General features: G+C 40.7%; 1 protein-coding gene across 3 annotated transcripts in view; it reads right to left on the bottom strand.

The window, feature by feature from the left end:
* Positions 1 to 258: 258 nt before the first annotated feature.
* Positions 259 to 19,388, bottom strand: part of NELL1 (neural EGFL like 1) — a 689,563-nt gene continuing 670,433 nt past the window's right edge. For all 3 annotated transcript variants that reach the window (XM_008148966.3, XM_008148967.3, XM_054725521.1), the window contains 3 exons: positions 3,978 to 4,154; positions 1,644 to 1,868; positions 259 to 320 (listed from right to left, as the gene is read on the bottom strand). In XM_008148966.3, coding sequence (XP_008147188.2) covers positions 270 to 320; positions 1,644 to 1,868; positions 3,978 to 4,154 — 453 coding nt within the window. In that variant the 3' untranslated portion in view covers positions 259 to 269. The remainder of the gene's footprint in view (positions 321 to 1,643; positions 1,869 to 3,977; positions 4,155 to 19,388) is intronic.

Below are 19,388 nucleotides of genomic sequence, written 5' to 3'. Positions count from 1 at the left end.
GCAAATGATCTGATTAGGGAAACCTGATTTACAACACGGGCAACTTCTTTAACAACCATGGACTGAAATGCACTGCACTGTAGGTCACCTAGACTAGTTAGCAAGAATGAGCAAAGTGGCAGGTCCAAGAGGCAACCCCCAAACACCTTCCTTAGATGGAGACTTTGGTAACTCTCTGCGGTAAAAATCACACCAACTCCCGTTCTTCATCATGTTGGATGGGCATTTGTCCATTTTTCTCCCATGATGATGAGTCCACTTTAAATACCTCAGTTATTATGGAGACACTCCAAATCCACCGAACAGCAGACACTTCCATTCTGTGCATAAGACACAAGCGTTAGCCAGTTGAGACACAGGGTATAAATAAATTAGCAGGATGTACTTTTGTATTCAAAATAAGCATCTACTTTTGAGACAAACTCCATGAATGCTTTGGAGAAATTACTATGGAAAGAGCAGGAAGGAAGAATGTCTGAGCTCAAAGCATATTTGGGACTTTCTCCCTTATTTCCAAATTATTCACTGGACTTATTCCAAATGAGATTGTTTGCAAAAACAATTTTCTAAAAGATAATAATTTACCATTAACAATGCTATCCAAAAGTACCTGAAGGGTTCCAGAAAGGTGGGCATATTAGGAAAAAATATACAGTCTCTCATGGTGACGATGAAAGGCATAAATAATAAAAAAATTCCTTAAAATCAATTACATATATTAATGTAAATATACTTTTGTAACCTCTGTAAGTAAATCTCAGACTTAATCTCATAGAAATAATAATAAATAATAAATCTCCTGTCATTTTGTATGCTGGGCTGCAGGTACACATGGAAAGGTGGCCCTTTGGCTACATAAAGTTTGATAGGGCTGTATCTTAAGGTGATATTTTCTGGAAAAGAGGGGAAAAATCCACATTTATAAGACCATAAAAAAAACAGCTAGGAACCTCCCACTGGTGCCGAGGCAGGGCTTGATCAAACCAAATAGACTACTATTGTTAATAGGCTTAATCATGGGAATCTTAAACAGATGTTTTGACACTGCCTCACCCCCTCCTTCAAGTCAGCTCAGGTCACAGCTTTTCAAGAGCTTTGAAGGAAGGAAGGAATCAGTGTTTAATTTTAAAGACATAGGAGGATACCTCTTGGGAACTCCTCCCAAAGAGAGAAAAACAATTAAATCCTGCAGCAGAGGTTCACGTCCCAGCATTAAGCACCGTGATAATTAAACAAAGCAAACAACTTCACAGAGCGCTTTTTTCCTAACTGTGACAGTTTCATGAAAGAGCTGGTAATATTTTCCAGGATGAAATGTCTTATTTTGTTCCGTTCTTTCTTTTTAAAATATAGGTCAAAATAGCTTAAGTCAGCCATCATTGGGACTAGTGTCAATTGTTAAAATTATGTAATTTAAAGGCACGGGAGAGGACTATTCTATTCCATGTTCATTTGGAATTTGCCTTAATATACAGTGCAGCTATGATCCATTCAGACATAAGACCTCTTGTGAGAAGTAAATGCTATCTCTGTTTTCACCATGGCCCTTGGCACCTGTGCATTCAGAAACCTCAGGAGTCGACCTCCTGCGAGTGTTCTCTGGCAATTGTGTGAGGCATGGTTATCCCAGGACATCCAGTTACCTTGCACTTGCAGGTTGTGCAGGGAGATCCAGCCATTGTCCATACTGAGCCGCTAAGCCTTGAAACCCCAGAGCTATCCAGGCAAGTTTTCCTGATGTCGTAGGTGATGCTATCAGCCAGGCAGGGGTCACTGACACAGCGGGGACAACAATCCCCTTCCAAGGTGGCTGAGTACTCACAGCTCAAAGTGGGGCAGGCGAGTGGCCAGCAATCTACCTCCCCTTCCTGTAGAGAGAAAGCCAAAAATGCTTCATCATTGTTCTTATGCACAATTCTGTTGCATAAGAGAGGGGAAGAGGCACAATGATTCTCATCATTGTTCCCACTTTAGCACCATTGTGGGTTCAATGTACCTCTTCCAGGGTACTTTTGATGACCATCTGTACTGTAGCCCCAGAAAGAGTTAGGTCCGAGGACTGTGTCAATGGCAGCCTATAATTATTTTGTATCATACTAGTTGTCATCATTATCAATACAACTCCACAGTAAGTTTTGAGCTTTCAGGTTGTGGGCTTAGTTTTGGTCAATAAATGCCAATCAAATGAATGAATTGATGGTAAGGTACTGGCTAGTGTGCAAAGCGAAATTCCTTTCTTTGGAGGTCAAAGGGAAATCCGAAGCACTGTAATATTGCAACCATGTTATAAACTGAGTTGCTAGTATCAAATTTAAAGTTTTTAAGGTTGGGCAAATTCAGGAGAACCATTTCACAATGCTTTTAAATGTGCCATGTAACCAGTGGACTTCCTATATTACACTCCAAAGGGAGTGTTCACACGTCTCAGAACCTGGTCACTGGGCTCCACTGGCCCACACTAGAACCGTTTCTCTAGGTAGCTGCTTATTCTGTTATCAACGGCACTCATGTCTAATGATTTGGTCAGCTTCACAAGGCTATTGCCTTTGATCAGCTTCATGATGGACCATCCTAACCATCCAGAGTCTGGCACAGGCAAACTCTTCAATGAATATTTCTTAAATATGACCTACATTATTCTTCAGTAATTATTTGTTCAATTGCTTCAATTTTCCCCATAAAATAGTAAACTTAGGGCTAGGGATGGAAGAGGAGACATTTCTGAAATTTTGCAAAAATTTGATGTCCAAAACTAATACCAATTCTTCTGAATGTCTGATGATTGGCACCTTAAAAAGGAAATGGAATTTTCTAGACTGATTTGCAAGCTTGTTCTCTAGTTGTGTTGGGTTTGTCCCTGGATGGAAGTGTGAAAAAATGGCTATGGTTTGAATTTAGCTCAGTTATACTCTTCAGTAGTAGGAATGATTAAGAAGGATGTTTTCTATTAAAATTATCTGTACATTAACCAGGAGATTTTAGACAATCCAATAGAAATTTGAAGCATAATTTCTTCCAATACTTTTTTCCACATAGTATCCATATAGTGAATCAAATAATTAACTATGAAACGTAGCTAATAGTTTCCATTACAAGTTGACTTAGTTATGACTTAGCTCCAATGGTTATGTATGACTCCTCACAGAGGAAACATCATTATTTAGATAATAAAGTATCCTAAGTATCTTTATATTCTCGGAACTCTTTGTTTATAGTATAATTTAAAAATAGAAATTAAGCATTTTCTCTGGACTATCTCAAATCTGATTATACCATTATTATCCCTATATTAAAATACAAATTAGCATTTTTTTCTACATGAAGGTTTAGCATCTGAAACACATTTTTCAATCTAGGAAATATGAACAATAGGAATTATTGTGCAGTAGGTACCGTCTCTGTGCCAAATATTATATTTCCCCTTTACCTATATCTCTAATATTCATAACAGCCCTACCAAATAAGTAATGTTCATCCATTTGTGTACATTTACATTTGTAAGAATTTATTAGTGAAATACTAACACTTGCCCATGTTAATCACACAGAGCTAGCACACGGGAGAACCAGGATTCAATTCTCAGCTTCATGACTCAATCTCTGACATTTATGCTCTCTCCCATTTTGGAACTTTTAATGGGTATGTCCCAAGAAATGAAAGATTTGTCTCTATAAGAATGGTATGTCAAAGGTTTTGAAACTTTTTATCAAAAAGGGATTTTTCATTATATGGATTTGCTAAAAAGTAGCAGTTGTGAGCTAACGTAATAACTTGGGGCAAATGTGTCCCATAATTATGTTCTTTTTGTCTCACACAGTGTTTTAAATAGTGGAACCTGAGTGTCTTCAGGCAAAGCATGTACTCCTTAGCAACAGAACCCACATTCCCTGCACAGGATTGCAAACAGCAGGAAACTAAAGCCCATGGGCCACCCTCAAGAGCAACAGGCTAACCCCCTCGGAAGGAAGCGGACTTACCAGGCACCGGCACTGCTGGCAGCTGTGAGTCCAGTTGTCTCCACTTCGATAGAGCTTGTGTCCATTTTGATCTAAACATTGACTCGTGACCCTGGTGTCACACTCCGGGCAACAGAAAAGATCAACGCTTGGATTCTGGCAATCACAAGCTGTCCGTCGGCAGAATATCTTCCCGTCCTGTTTAGAAATGAGGTTAAGGAGGTTTCATCATGAGGGCTGCGCTGTGAAAATCAAACCTCAGGCTTTAGAGAGCTCATAGGAAACATTTCTTACAGTCACAGTATGCCCCCGGCCACCTCCTGATTTTTCAAAAGCGATGCACAGGGGTGTCTCCCATACACATGCCCTTTTCTTTCCCTGACCTTGCTTGCAAAGTGGCCCGAGTGAAAATGAAGACATTTGTAACTTTAAAAAAAAGGTCAGTATATTTTTGGAAACTTTTTTCTAAGTGTTCTTTAGAAGTCGTATTTCTAGAAGTACCATTTCTAAGGAACATTTAGGGAAAAGAAGAGTTTCAAAAAATAAACAGATAAGAATGCAAATATGAGCAAGAATTCGAGTTCAAAATCATGATATTGTACTTTTCCCAGTTCATAATGATACGGACTAACACATTCAAATGCATTCATCTAATTTTATCTCTGCCTCAACTCTGGGAGGAAGTCTGACCATCCCCTTTTACAGGGGAAGCAACTGAGGCCCAGAAGGCCTAAATGTCATTCAGTATCACAGAGGTAGTGATTCTCTAAGCAGCACCTCCAGATCTTCTGGTTTCATAACAACCTGCTTCTACAAGAGTCTTTAGGTTATTGCTGGGGGCTATAATCAGGTGCTATCTTGAAGCAGTTAGGTCCCCAAATTATAAACAGAGTAAAATGTCTGCAATAATAGCTCTGAAATTATAAAGGTACTCTAGAATGATACTTTTAAAGAACTGAGAGTCAACAGCGTTCAAACATTAAGACTGAACAATTTTCAGCATATTTCTTTTATGTCTGTTGTTCATAGTAACTTTTCACCTCATACAAGGAAACTGAAAATGTAAGGTGAGACCTGTGGTCAACCATTTATGATTATAACTGCTTTGCTGGGTATTTACAAAACCACAGAATCTCAGGGCCAAGGGTACCTTAAAGGACACATAATGAGACCTCTGAACTATACTTTAATCCTTTCTAAGGTAAAAATATTCAAAAGTCATCAAGCCTTTGTGCTTGAACCTCTCCAGGAACTCACTGTTATGGAAGTCATTTAAAATATATTTCTCTGTACATGTCCAAATGATAAAAATTGGACTTTTTGTTGCCTCTAATCATTGATCCTTGTTCATAGCCTTGGTAATCACAGAACTACCAAACCCATCCATTACATTTCAAATCTTCTGTTTTTAAAAGAAAGCATTTATGCATCCACTGAATCATCTCATCTCTGGATTAACGATCTCCAATGTTTTGACCAGTCCCCAAAATTTTGAAATCTATTGTAGTTGCCTTCTTCAACAATTTTGAGTATTTCCAATAATATTACTAATCTACCATAATTTCAACACTTATTTTGTAGCACACATTGTACTGTCTTTTCTATGCATTATCACATTTAATCCTAATAATTATATAGAGTAAAATTTATATCTCCACTTCTCGAAAAAAGTAGCTCAATTAGAGAACTAAATAAAATTCTTCAGTAATGGTCTGACCAACACAGAGTGCAGTGGGATTCATGATCATCTTATTTTAAGTGCTATACTTTCTTACTTACTCTGGCTTGTCATAGTGTTGACTTATATTGAGCTTAATGAAGACTAAAACCCCATTAAGCCCTATTCCATCTTGCACAGTTGGTTGTTTGGAGGCAGAAAGTGTAAAACTTGATGTTTATCCATATTGTATTTCACCTTGTTAGATCCATTTCACCTCTGCTGCCTGTCACAATGATTTCTAAATGCTGTTTCTGTCATCCACCATATTTTGTCCTTCTTCACAGCTTAGTGATATCTGTAAACTTGATGGACTTTCCCTCAGGGTCTTCATTTACTTCATCCATAACAATGTTGAATAAGACAGGACTTACTGATATAAGCTTACAGTCAACTAGAGTGGCAATCTTTAAATGCTTTACACTCTTTATGGAGAATGAAAAGGATATGTACTAGCTACATATATAATAACTTAACAGGTTGAAAATGCTTTCTCTCAAATCCTATGCACCGGCTCTATTATATAAGAGATGGTAAGAAATAGGGAATGACATCAGCATCACCGCAGAGTGAGAGACTCCATTGTTTCTTCCCTTAAATTTACAATTTGTATAACTTTAACACAAACACATCTGAAAGACCTATGCCTCAGGGCATCTGAAGGTGGGTGAATTGGAATAGATGGGGGGCAGCGATGTTGTCCACCATGGCTTCATTGAGTGCGGTAGTGGGAGAGGAGTTGGCTACCGTCCTCACACTATGGTCTGGAGTGTAAAAGGGGCAGAACCAGTTTCCATCTCCCTTACTGTCCTCCCCATTATAGATGTGGCTGGGAAGCTTTAAACAAAAAGATGGAGTCAAAATCCATAACCCAAAGTGGGTAGAACCACTAGATCATGAACCTGCCTCTTCCCCAAAGGCCTTGGCAAAGCCAAAAACAGCTGCAAAAGAAGGTAGCTCTGGGAGCTAGCAAATCAGTTTTCCACCACCTGCCACATTCCCCCACCACAATGGTGGTTCCCCATAACTGAGTTGAGCTGGTTACAGACATCACACCAACCATCAAGGTGAATATGAGGCACTCTTCTTAACCAAAGCAATGCCGCTACACCAAGATCCAAGCAGCACAAAAAAAGTGTGCTATAATAACACCTACTAAAAAACAAATAAAGCGCTCTCCTTACCAACCTGCTGAATTATTGAGCAAACCAGTATTTACACAAGAAAAGAGAGCACTACCTCAAAATGCACCGACAGTGAAACAATCCATCAAATACGGAGAACAACCAAGGTTATATTGGAGTAATGTAAGAAAATAAAAAGTGTCTAGAAACCAAGTTCAGAGTCATGAGCTACTGTGGTTTAAATAACAGAGAACTCAAGATTGCAGTCACATAGAAACTCAACGATATACAAGAAATGAAGGCTTTCCCAGACAAAAGTTAAAAGAATTTGCCACCACAAGAACTCCATTACAAGATATGTTGAGAGGAGCTCTCTTATTAGAAACCAAAGACAAAATTATAGGAAACTCTGAGTAAGATGATTAACAGACACACAGAAGCAGGAAACTGCAAATCTACTTCAAAATAAATTACTAAACTATTACAACATAAAGGTTAAGTGGGAAAGAGCGTTAAAAATGCTGTAACTACAGTAATTTGATAATGAATGTACAACATAAAAAGGGATAATTTGTGACAAAATCATCAAAGGGGTGGAGGAAAAGGACTGAGCAGGTACAGGTGAATGAAGATACACTGCAATTAGAAGAAAAAGGATTATTATATGTACGAGAAATTTTACACAACCATAATGGTAACAAAACAAAATTCCAGAGCTAAGGCCCAAAACACACAGAAAAATGAGAGAAAACCATCAAATTACAATAGAAGACAGAATTACTAGAGGAAAATAGATGGAGATACAGAGCAACCAGAAAACAAAACAAAAGATAAAATAGCTATAGTAAGTCCTCATATATCAACAATTATCCTAAATATAAATGTAAGTTCATCAATCAAAAGGCACAGAGTAGCAAGATAGATTAAAAAAATAAACAAGACCTAATTATGTCACCAACAGGACACTCAGCTCCAAAGAGAAGCATAGGTTCAACAAAGTGAAGTCATGGAAGATACTTTAAGCAAATAGCCTCCAGAGAAAAGTGGGTGTAGGGGTACTTAGACAAAGTAGATTTCAAGATCCAAAAAGTAACAAGAGACAAAGATGGGTAGTTTATAATGATAAAGATGATAATTCATCTAGATAACATAACATCAATATATTTGCACCCAACTTGGGAGTACCACAATATATTTAAAAAAATTACTAAAGAGAGAAAGTGACAAAAAACACAATTATAGTAGAGGATCTGAATATCCCAATGACAGCAATGGATAGATCACCCAAACAGACAGTTATTAAGGAAATATTGATCTTACATGACATATTAGACCAAATTGACTTAATCGATACTGTTGTTGTTGATGTGAATCCTCACCTGAAGGTATTTTTTCCACTGATTTTTCTTTGGAAATGGAGGGAGGGAGGGGGAAAGATAGAGACATGGACTGGTGGCCTCTGCTTAGATCAGGAACAAGACAAGATGCCCACTCTTGTCACTGTCATTTATCCTACTGCTGGAAGTCCTAGCTAGAACAATCAGGCCAGAGAAAGAAATAAAAGGCATTCAAATTGGAAATGAAGAAGTAAAACTGTCACTTTTTGCAGAAGATGCAATTACACTTGCTTGCTTTTTTCTCGATTCCTTTATTCTAATGCTAACCGTGTTGAGTCACACTCGACATCCGAGTGCAAAAGGTTAAAGACTATTAGAATCCAATAAGTAGCTAATATGCAAAATATATAAAGAACTTATACATCTCAACAATAAAATAAAACCATCTGATTAAAAAATAATTGTTTTATTTTGTTGTTGAGATGTATGAGTTCTTTATTATATATTTTCATTAACCAATTTCACTCTGTTAAATTTAAATTTTCAAAAAGGGAAATAAAATAAAAAATGAGCAGAGGAGCTGAAGAGACAATTTTCTAAAAAGGACATACAGATGGCCAACAAATATATGAAAAGATGCTCAACCTAACTAATTATAAGGGAAATGCAAATCAAAACCACAATGAGATATCACCTGTCAGAATGGCTATCTTACCTAATAATAGAGAAACATGTAAATTGACCAAACCTCCGCTACGCCCACAGCCAATCAGAGTGAGTATGCAAATTAACCCAACAAAGATGGAGGTTAATTTGCATACATACCTGGGTCCCGGGAACCTCCTCGGCACCCAGGTCACTCCCAGCTGGCCATCAAAGGGGCAGGGGGGCCCCCTTCCCAAGCCTAAAGCCTCTATAAAATGAAAATAAAGAAAGAAATGTCATATCCTATGAAAGACACATCTTGAAAATGCCTAAAAAAGTTGTCATTTTTTTCATGGTGAAGGGACTAGAGTCTGTGTTGATGCAAATAGCTTGGTGGCTGCAGTGACTGGCAGTGCTGCAGCAGCGGGGTGATGGGGCTGGCGCTCTCCCCTGATCAACCCGGTCACCTCCTGCAAAGGGAGGCTAGACTCTGGCTTAGGCCCGCTCCCCATTGGGAGTGGACCTAAGCCATCAGAAGCACATCCCCTCAGGGCTCCCAGTATGTGAGAGGGGGCAGGCTGGGCTGAGGGACCCCTTCCCAGTGCACGAATTTTGTGCACCGGGCCCCTAGTCTACATATATAAAAGCCTAAGCAACCAGGTCACCAGCAGGTAGCTAGGACATGCACTGACCACCAGGGGCCAGATGCTCAATGCGGGAGTTGCCCCCTAGTTGCCCCGTAGTGGGAGTTCCACTCAGCTGACAGACGGGTGCCAGATGCCAAGCTGATGGCTGGGGAGCCCTGCAGTGGACACTCCCCCTGCATGTGGGTGCAGTAGTGCCAGGATAAGCAGGAGCAGTGCAGCACCTAGCCAGGCCTTGGGCTCCTCCCTGGCAGCCTGCCACTTTAATGCAGACAGTGGGCTGGGGCCTGATGAACTGGTGGGTAAGGCCAGGCTACAGCAGCAGGGAGGTCCACTGATCCCTGCAGGCCAGGCTGATGGACACATAATTATCAATAAGACAAGAAATGAGTGTTGGTGAGGATGAGGAAAAAAGGGAATCCATGCACTCTGCTGGTGGGATTTAAATTGGTGTAGCCACTATGGAAAACAGTATGAATGTTCCTCAAAAAATTAAGTATATTGCTACCATATTAACCAGCAATCTCTCTTCTTGGCATCAATCTGAAAAAATGGAAAACATTTATTTGTTATATATATATATATATATATATATATATATATTCCTACTAGAGGCCCGGTGCATGAAATTCATGCACGGGGGGGGGGGGGGGGTTGGTTGTCCAGCCTGTACCTTCTCCAATCTGGGACCCCTTGAGGGATGCCCGTTTAAACAGGCAGTCGGACATCCCTCTCATAATCCAGGACTGCTGACTCCAACCACTCACCTGCCTCTGCCTGATTGCCCCTAACTGCTTTTGCCTGCTAGCCTGATCACCCCCTAACCACTCCCCTACCAGCCTGATCGATGCCTAACTGCTCCCCGGCCAGACCGATAGCCCCTAATTGCCCTCCCCTGCTGGCCTGGTCACCCCTAACTGCCCTCCCCTGCAAGACTGCCCCCCCCCCCGCAACTGTCCTCCCTGCAGGCCTGGTCCTCCCCAACTGCCCTTACCTGAGGGCCTGGGTCCCCACCCCAACTGTCCTCTGCTGCAGGCCTAGTCCCCCCCCCAACTGCCCTCCCCTGCAGGCCTGGCACCCCCCAAACTGCCCTCCCCTGCGGGCCTGGACTCCTGCAACTACCCTCCCCTTTAGGCCTGGTCCCTCCCAACTGCCCTCCTCTGTTGGCCTGGTCTCCCCCAACTGCCCTCCCTGCTGGCCTGATCACCCACAACTGCCCTCCCCAGCAGGCCTGGTCCCCCCCAACTGCCCTTCCCTTCAGGCCTGGGTCCCCCCAACTTCCTTCCCCTGTCCTGGTCCCGCCCAACTGCCTTCCCCTGCAGGCCTGGTCCCACCAACTGCCCTCCTCTGCAGGTCTGGTCCCCGCCAACTACCCTCCACTGCAGGCCTGGGCCCCCCTGAAACTGCCATCCCCTGCAGGCCCGGTACCCCCCAACTGCCCTACCCTGAGGGGCTGGGTCCCTGCCCCAACTATCCTCCGCTGCAGGCCTAGTCCCCACTCAACTGTCCTCTGCTGCAGGCCTAGTCCCCACTCAACTGCCCTCCCCTGCAGGCCTGGTAACCCCCCAACTGCCTTCCCCTGCTGGCCTGGTCCCACCCAACTGCCCTCCCCCGCTGGCCTGGTCACCCCTAATTGCCCACAACTGCCCTCCCCTGCAGGCCATCTTGTGGCAGCCATCTTGTGTCCACATGGGGGCAGCCATCTTTGACCACATGGGACAGCTATCTTGTGTCTTGTAGTGATGGTCAATTTGCATATTACTCTTTTATTAGATAGGATGTTCATTGCAGCTTTATTAACAAAAGCCATGATATGGAAACAATTTCAGTGTCCTTTGATGGAGGGATGAATGAAGAAAAAAATGATACATATATTCAATGAAATACTACTTAGACATAAGAGAGAAAAAATACTGCCATGTGCGACAAAATGGATCCATCTTAGAGTATCATGCTAAGTGAAATAAGTCATATGGAAAAGAGCAAGAGCCATATTATCCTAATAAAGAGGGAATATGCTATTTGACTCTCACACAGTCCCAAAGATGGCGGCGCCCACAGCCAATAAAGAAGGACTATGCTAATTGACTGCCCTGCCTTCAAAGATGGCGGCACAGACAGCCAATAAGGAGGGAATATGCTAATTGACTGCCACACCCTCAAAGATGGTGGTGCCCACTGGCGTACCTGCCTCTGGAGTCCACCAATCCCCTCAGCTCCCCAGCAGCCCAGGGCTGGCCTGAGGCACAGGCAAACCTTGGATGGCAGCTGTCCAGACACCCAGGGCCGGCCCAAGGTACAGGAAAGCCTCAGAAGGTGGCTGCCCAGGGCAGCCTGAGGCTCAGGTAACTAGGGCCAGCCAAGGCTTGCGCTGCCAGCAGTGGCAGCAGCAGAGGTATGATGGGGCGTCACCTTCCCCTGATCACCAGGTTGCCTCCTGTCCCTGAGGGCTCTTGGACTGTGAGAGGGGGAAGGCCAGGCTGAGGGAGCCCTCTTCAGTGCATGAATTTTCATGTACCAGGCCTTTAGTTTCAGTCATATATGGGATATAAAACAAAAAGCCACAAAGGAACAAACAAACAAACTTCATAGATACGGACAGCAGAATGTTGATTACCTGAGAAGGGGGTAGGGAAAGGACAAAGAGGGAAAAGGGAGCTAAATACATGGTGACAGGAGACTTGACTTCAGTTGGTGAGCACACAATAGAGTATACAGACGATATGTTATAAAGTTGTAAGCCTGAAATTTATGTAATGTTATTAATCAATGTTACTCCAATAAATTAAAATAAAAAAGACAAGAAATTATAATGTTCCAAAATACTACAGGATGAAAGACTTATACGTTAATGGAAGAAAGACCATTCCATGATGTGACCACTGTCTGAGCTGGACCTGCGACCTGGATCCCAGGCAGAATACAGATTTTTTCCCTTAAATCCCTCAGAGACAGCCTGATTGACCCCTCCCTGTGCTCCACGGGGTGCTGGTTCCTGCAACAGTCTTTTGCCTTACTGTGAGAAAGCATGGAAGCTCTTTTTCCCCTTTTCTGGGGTGAGTCACACCCCAGTACCCCTATCCATCCTGCCCTGTCCTATATAAACCCTTAGAACATTCTGTAGTGGTGCAGCTGATATCTATGTCATCTTATCACCAAGCAAGATAAATTTCTTATGTATATTCCCTTAAGAAACTTATAATGTAATGCTGGAGTTGACAGCCCCTTTCTTGGCTCCTGGGAAATTTTACATAATGACATATATATACACATGCATATGTACACACATATTCATGTATGTGTGTTTCTGGAAAGAGAGCAACTCATTGCTTAACTAGAGTTGAGTTGAATCAGAATTCAGCTAGTCTGAACAAAGAAGTGGCTGGATCCTAGGAATCTTCCAATAGAGTAATGGCTTATAGCTCATATACCATTGTTTTTAGCTCACTAATATATTTTTCTCACATACCCATTGTCTAAAATGACTCCCTAAAGGTTTTCTTTAATCAACAGAAGCTAAGAAAAGCAATAATAGCTATGACATGATACGATGTGGTCAGCTCAGTGGGCACAATATTATTCCTCCCCTCCCCCCAAATACAGAAGAATCAGTCTTCAAGACCCTACATAGCTGTATCCATGAGTACCAGGAACACGGAAATAGATTCTTTTGGAATTGACTGCTATACAAAAGACAATGAGACCCAATCAGAGTGTCAGGATTCTCCCAATGTGCAGACTAAAAGGATGAATAAGAATAAGCGAATAGCCTCCAGCTTACTGTAAAATAAAGCAATTTCACATCTCATCAATTATGTGAAAATGCCAAATGGGCCCCTCTTAGTCTCTAACATGTTCAGAACAATGGCTATGCTCACTTTGGCTTTAAATTACAGGGTAACTGTCAAGAAAATCATTTTTAATAATGAAAATGTCACAGGTGACTTCATTAATTCAATGAGAAAGCCATTATAAAACCTCAGCTCACAGAGCACAATCGCACTAGAATCCATATTTGGCAAGAGAATGGTTCCAACTGAAGGTGAGTAATCCTTCTTGCCATGATCCCTGGGGTCATTCTCAGAGCTTGACCTTTACCCCAGCTGGAGTGGTCAGAACAATCCCCACTTAAATGCCAAAGATGTATTTTCCAACTCTTCTACCATAGGATCTAAATGCTTGTATGCAGTTTTATACTGAAAGTTCAGCTATAAACAACTAATAAGTATTGTAATATTTGAATTGCTTCTGAATTTTAAAAAGCATTAACACATACTTCCCTAGCAAATAAAAAACTAATTTATTCTTACTCTGTATCAGAAAATTATAGGTTTTATTATGTAAATTACACATTTTATTACTGAATAGTCCACACATTGATACATTTACTCCAGATTGCATAATTATTACTAGTTTTCTTTCTGCCACAGTTTCAGAACTTTTAAATCAAGAAGGTGGACTTAGGTAAAATTATTTATGTAAATTGAATAATAATATAAAGCAGGGTTTGGCAAACTTGCCACCCAGAGTCCAAATTTGGACAGTCATCTGATTCTATGAATAAAGTTTTATTGTAACATAGCTTCCCTTATTCATTTACATACTGGCTGTAGTTGCTTTCACACAACGTCAGAATTGAATATTTGAGACAGAAACCTTACAGTATGCAAAGCCTATCTGGCCCTTCACAGAAAAAGTTATCTGATCTCTGATATAAAGTATACAATTAGGCATGGTACTATAGACACATTTGTTCTACCTCCTCACATACAAATTTATTGAACTGTGATACCCAATTGTTTTCTAAAATATTAATTATGCCTTCAGATTACTTCCACAAACTAATCCCTTAGTCCTCTTTAATTAGCTCACAGGGTTGAAAACCTTTAGCTGTCATTTAATCCAACTGTCTCACTCTAATGAAGAAGAAACCAGGCCCAGAGAGTGGAAATGGCTGTCACATGTAATAACAAAACAGGAACTAGATCCCAATCTGGAATTTTATAATAGTGATTTTGTATCATGAGGAGGCTAGAGGGTGGGAAAAATGATTTCAGACAATCTGAGATAAGAAGGGTTATTGGGGCTTGGTTCTCAAAGTGTAGTCCTCTGACCAGCACCATTAGAATCTCCCAGAAACTAGTCAGAAAAGCAAATAGTTGTGCCCCAACCCAGACCTACTAAGTCACAGTATCTGAAAGTTAAGTCAGTGATCAACCTGCCCTACAGGTCATTCTGGTAGGGGAAAGTTGGAGAACCACTGATGGAGAACCAAAGTGCCCAGTCAATTAGGGAATTAGCGTGGTGCAGCCCTCAAGCTCCTGCGATGAAAAGAAAGGGTTTGAAACAGCACAGTAGGACGATGGAGTGCGGGGAATGGACGTGGAGACCCTGCTTTTTGACAAAACCAGAGTTTTGAGGGCAGAACTAAACCAGCCAATATGTTCATCTTTCAAAGAAAAGGAAACAATCTTAGAGCTTATACAGCCAACTCCTGCCATCAAGAGCACCCTAGCTAGGAGGGTATTGACAATGCTGCATATTAGGCTTAGAGAACAAAGAAAAGCATTTTTCTTTTAATGAATAGGTTGCAGGATTCCAGAAAGCTAACTGCTACTATGGCCCCAGGCACAGTCTGACTCATCCCTGTTCTTTGCTCTATGAGTGAGCATGGAGAATGGAAGGACTATATTACTCCTTGCAGACAGGGTTATTCTCTCCTTGCTTGAAGGAAGTGAAGGAGCCCTACCATGGCCATCTTCTTCAATTTCTGGGCAAAGACTTATATGAGGGCAGGTGAAATGGCCAGCATTCTAGATGATCTTGTGGCAAAGGTCTTCCTCACTTTGCCCCGCTTCTGTGTTGCCACAGCAATTTGTCCCTGACTTGATTATGACATGATGGGTGAATGGTTATTTATGGTATGCATTTGCCTACCCATCCTGTAATTCCCAAAAAAAATCAAGACCTGGTATTGCTCAAGTCTTCAGGATTATATTTTGTTTCGGGATGAATGCTATTCACTCCTCTTTTTAATTAAAAAACTGCACAGAAATGAAATCTGGTCTTAGTATATTGTTCTCTTCCTCCCACTGGATTTTCCAGTTACTAATGATAGCAGTGGGTAAAGGTGTAGGTGTGAGAGTAAATGTAAGTACTATAATATCTAACATTTATCGAGTGAATGCAAGTCTAAAGGGCAAATCCTGGCTCTTTCTCTTGTCTATGGCACCTGAACTCTTTTCACCCAGGAAAATGGGCAGCTAAGTCTCAGCGGTGCCACTCTGAAGCTTCCTCTTTGCTCACAGAATGAGGGCACACATGGTGACAGAGACTGAGTGTCTGACATCATCATCCATCAGGACCCATCATTTCATTTCTGTGTCATCTTTCATGTCATCTTATCTCTCTATCCATCTTTTGGGTTCTTTTCTTTACTCTCCTGAACCTTTACTTCAGCCTATGTGATATCTCTCCATTTAGATTTGGTCTCTTCGGTCCTTCCCTCATGCTGTGAATCAGACTTTGATTGGGCCATGCTAATCCTAAATGAAAACACTCATGATCCTCTGCTTCCCATAGGATAAAGTCTAAATTCCATGGCCCGACACTGTCCTGCCAGCCTTTATCTCCAGGCTCATCACCAATTATATCTTTCTCAGACTTTACTTGCTCCTGATATTCTAACCTCATCATTCACTTCAGATTTCCCTTAGCACAACAGATATAGTTATGCTTTGATATCTTCTTGCTGTTTTCTCTGTTTGAGATTCACCTTCTTACATTTCTAACTGGCTAACTTTCTTACATTTTAAGGTCTTACTCAAAGGTCACCTACTCTGTGAAGTCATTCCCTTTTCCATTCTGCATCCTCCCAGAATACAGCCTACTTCCCCACCCTATGTTCCCACAGCAAACTGTTCATGACTTTACCATGGCATGACAGTTGGTTAATTGTGTTTCCATTTCACTATTCTGTGTACTCCAATATAAAAACACTGCATTTCCTAGAATATAATAAACCTGAGATCTCTCCATCTTCCCATGTGGAAAATAAAGATGTCTTCCTAAGGCCATGGACAAATTTATGAATGAAAGAGCCACACGTGGGTATCTATGAAAAGAAGTTGGACTGTAACTAAGATTTAAGAATCAAGCTCAGAGAAGGACCATTTTTCAATCTGTGTTTCTGTGGTATGGGTAATGCTGGAGAAGCACAGATTCTAAACAATACAGCAATCATTCTGTGTCTAATCAATTACATGGGCAAAAGGTGCACAAAATCATTGTCCCTGCCAAGGAAGCACATAGCATCTAAACAAAAGCTAAATCCACTGTGCCAGCCTACCTTTATCTTTGAACTCCATTCAGTATTGGACATGTTTCAAGGCCTTTTTTCCAATCGGCATGAAACAATAACCTGGTATGTTGAATCTCAAGGGGAAAGTGGCCTTTTAAAAGAATGCTGACCCTGCTTTTTTTTTTTTTTTTCTTACAAAAGTAAGCATCGACCCTGTGTTGGCTTGTGTAATTTGGTTTTACTTGGATTTGAAACATCACAGATATGATTAAAAAGCCAGTATTTTATATCCCAACCCTGACTTTATTTCTTAGCCTCCAAAATATTCAATTTGGTGGATTAAGTACTGGAGATTTTTTTCTTATCAAATTAGAATACAACAGAACAACACCTACTACTTCCGGCAGAGTACATATACTGCCTATGAGAGACCCACTTCAGATCAAAAGGAACACACAGAATGAAAGTAAAAGGATGGAAAAACATATTTTATGCAACTAGAAATGAAAAAAGGGAAGCTGGGGTAGGAGTAGCAATACTTAAGGGACAAAATAGACTTTTAAAAGGGGCTGTAACAGACAAAGAAGGGCATTTCATAATGATAAAGGGATCAAGCCAACAAAAGGACATAACTCCTATAAACATTTACACACCCAATGTAGGACAAACCTGCAAATATTTATAAATTTCTAAAAACATACCAATCTTTCAAAGATGAATCAGGAAGAACAAAAATCTGAAGAGAATGATAACTTTAATAAAATAAAATCAGTAATAAAAAACAAACAAACAAAAAAAACAACTCCCAACAAACAAAAGACCTGGACCACATGGCTTCACAGGTGAATTTTACCAAACATTCAAAGAAGAATTAATACCTATTCTTCTCAAACTATTCCAAAAAATTGAAATGAAAGAAAAACTACCACGCTCATTTTACAAAGCTAATATTATACAGATTAAAACACACACACACACACAAACACTACAAAAAATTTTAGAACAATATCCATGATGAACATAGATGCAAAAATCCTCAACAAAATATGAGCCAATCAAATTCAACAATACATTAAAAAGATCATATACCGTGATCAAGTAGGACTTATTCCTGGGATGTCAGCCAGGATCAATATCCACAAATCGATTAACATGATACATCACATAAATAAAATGAAGGATAAACATCATATAATCACATCAATAGATGCAGAATAACATTTGACAAAATCCAACACCGATTTATGATGAAAACTCTCAGGAAAGTGGGAATAAACAGAATATAACTAAATGTAATAAAGGCCATAAATGCCAAACACACAGCTAACATCATATTCAACAGTGGAAAGCTAAAAGCTTTTTCTTTAAAGCTAGGAACAAGAAAATGGATATCTTTTATTCAACAAGGTATTGGAAGTTCTAGCCACAGCAATCAGACAAAAATAAAAAAATAAAAGATTTGAATTTGAAAGGAAAAAGTAAAACTGTCATTATTTGCAGATGACATGATACTGTCTATAGAGAACCCTAAAGAATCCACACACACAAAAAAATACCCTATTAGAACTAATAAATGAATTCAGTAAAATAGCAGGACACAAAATTAATATTTGGAAATCAGTTGCATTTATATGCACCAATAACCCAACCATCAGAAAAAGACTTTAAGAAAACAATCCCATTTACAATTGTATCAAAAGAAATACCAAACTACTACAAGTCTATAGTAGTCAAAACAGAACAGGAAAGGCATCCAAAAAATGACCCATAGGTCAATGTAGAATAGAGAAGGCAGAAAATAAACCCATGCTTATATGATCAATAAATCTATGAAAAAGGAGACAAGAATATACAATGGGGTAAAGCCAGTCTCTTCAATAAATGATGTTTAGAAAATGGACAGATACATGCAAAATAATAAAACTGGATCACTTTCTTATACCATATACAAGAATAAACTCAAAGTGGACCAAAGACTTAAATGTAAGGCCCAAAACCATAAAATTCCTAAGAGAGAACATTGGCAGTACACTCTTGGACATTGCTCTTAGCAATAATTTTTTGGATATGTCTCCTTGGGCAAGGGAAACAAAAGGGAAAGAAAAACCCAAACAGGACTACATGAAACTAAAAAGTTTTACACAGCCAAGGAATCCATCAAACCTACTTAATGGACAAAGATATTTGCCAATATTTGCCATTTGCGACAACATGGATGGACCTAGAGGGTATTATGCTATTAAATCAGACAGAGAAAGACAAATAACGTATTATTTTACTTATCCTATCTAATAAAAGAGAAACATGCAAATTGACCGTACCTTCGCTATGCCCACAGCCAATCAGAGCAAACAAGATGGCGGTTAATTTGCATATGCGGGCGCTGAGCGGCCTGGGTCCCAGAAACATCCTCCGGATCCAGGCCTCTCCTAGCCTGTAGGCCCACGCTTAGGTCCTGAGTGGCAGGGGTCCCAGAACGCCCCCTGGCCACTTGAAGCCTATGGGTGCAGGCCCCAAGCCGCCTGGCAGGCGGGAACATCCCCGCGTCACTATAGCAACGCGGGGATGTTCCCGCCCCGCCCCCAGCGGCTTGCAAAGGCTCTCGCACGAAGCAGCGGTTTGGGGTCACACCCCCAGCCAGGCACCCACAACCGGGGGCTGCCTG

This window comes from Eptesicus fuscus, chromosome 13 (assembly GCF_027574615.1).
Source record: "Eptesicus fuscus isolate TK198812 chromosome 13, DD_ASM_mEF_20220401, whole genome shotgun sequence".
Taxonomy (NCBI): domain Eukaryota; kingdom Metazoa; phylum Chordata; class Mammalia; order Chiroptera; family Vespertilionidae; genus Eptesicus; species Eptesicus fuscus.
Note: the sequence above shows the minus strand (reverse complement) of the source record. Positions and strands in the feature narration are given on the sequence as shown.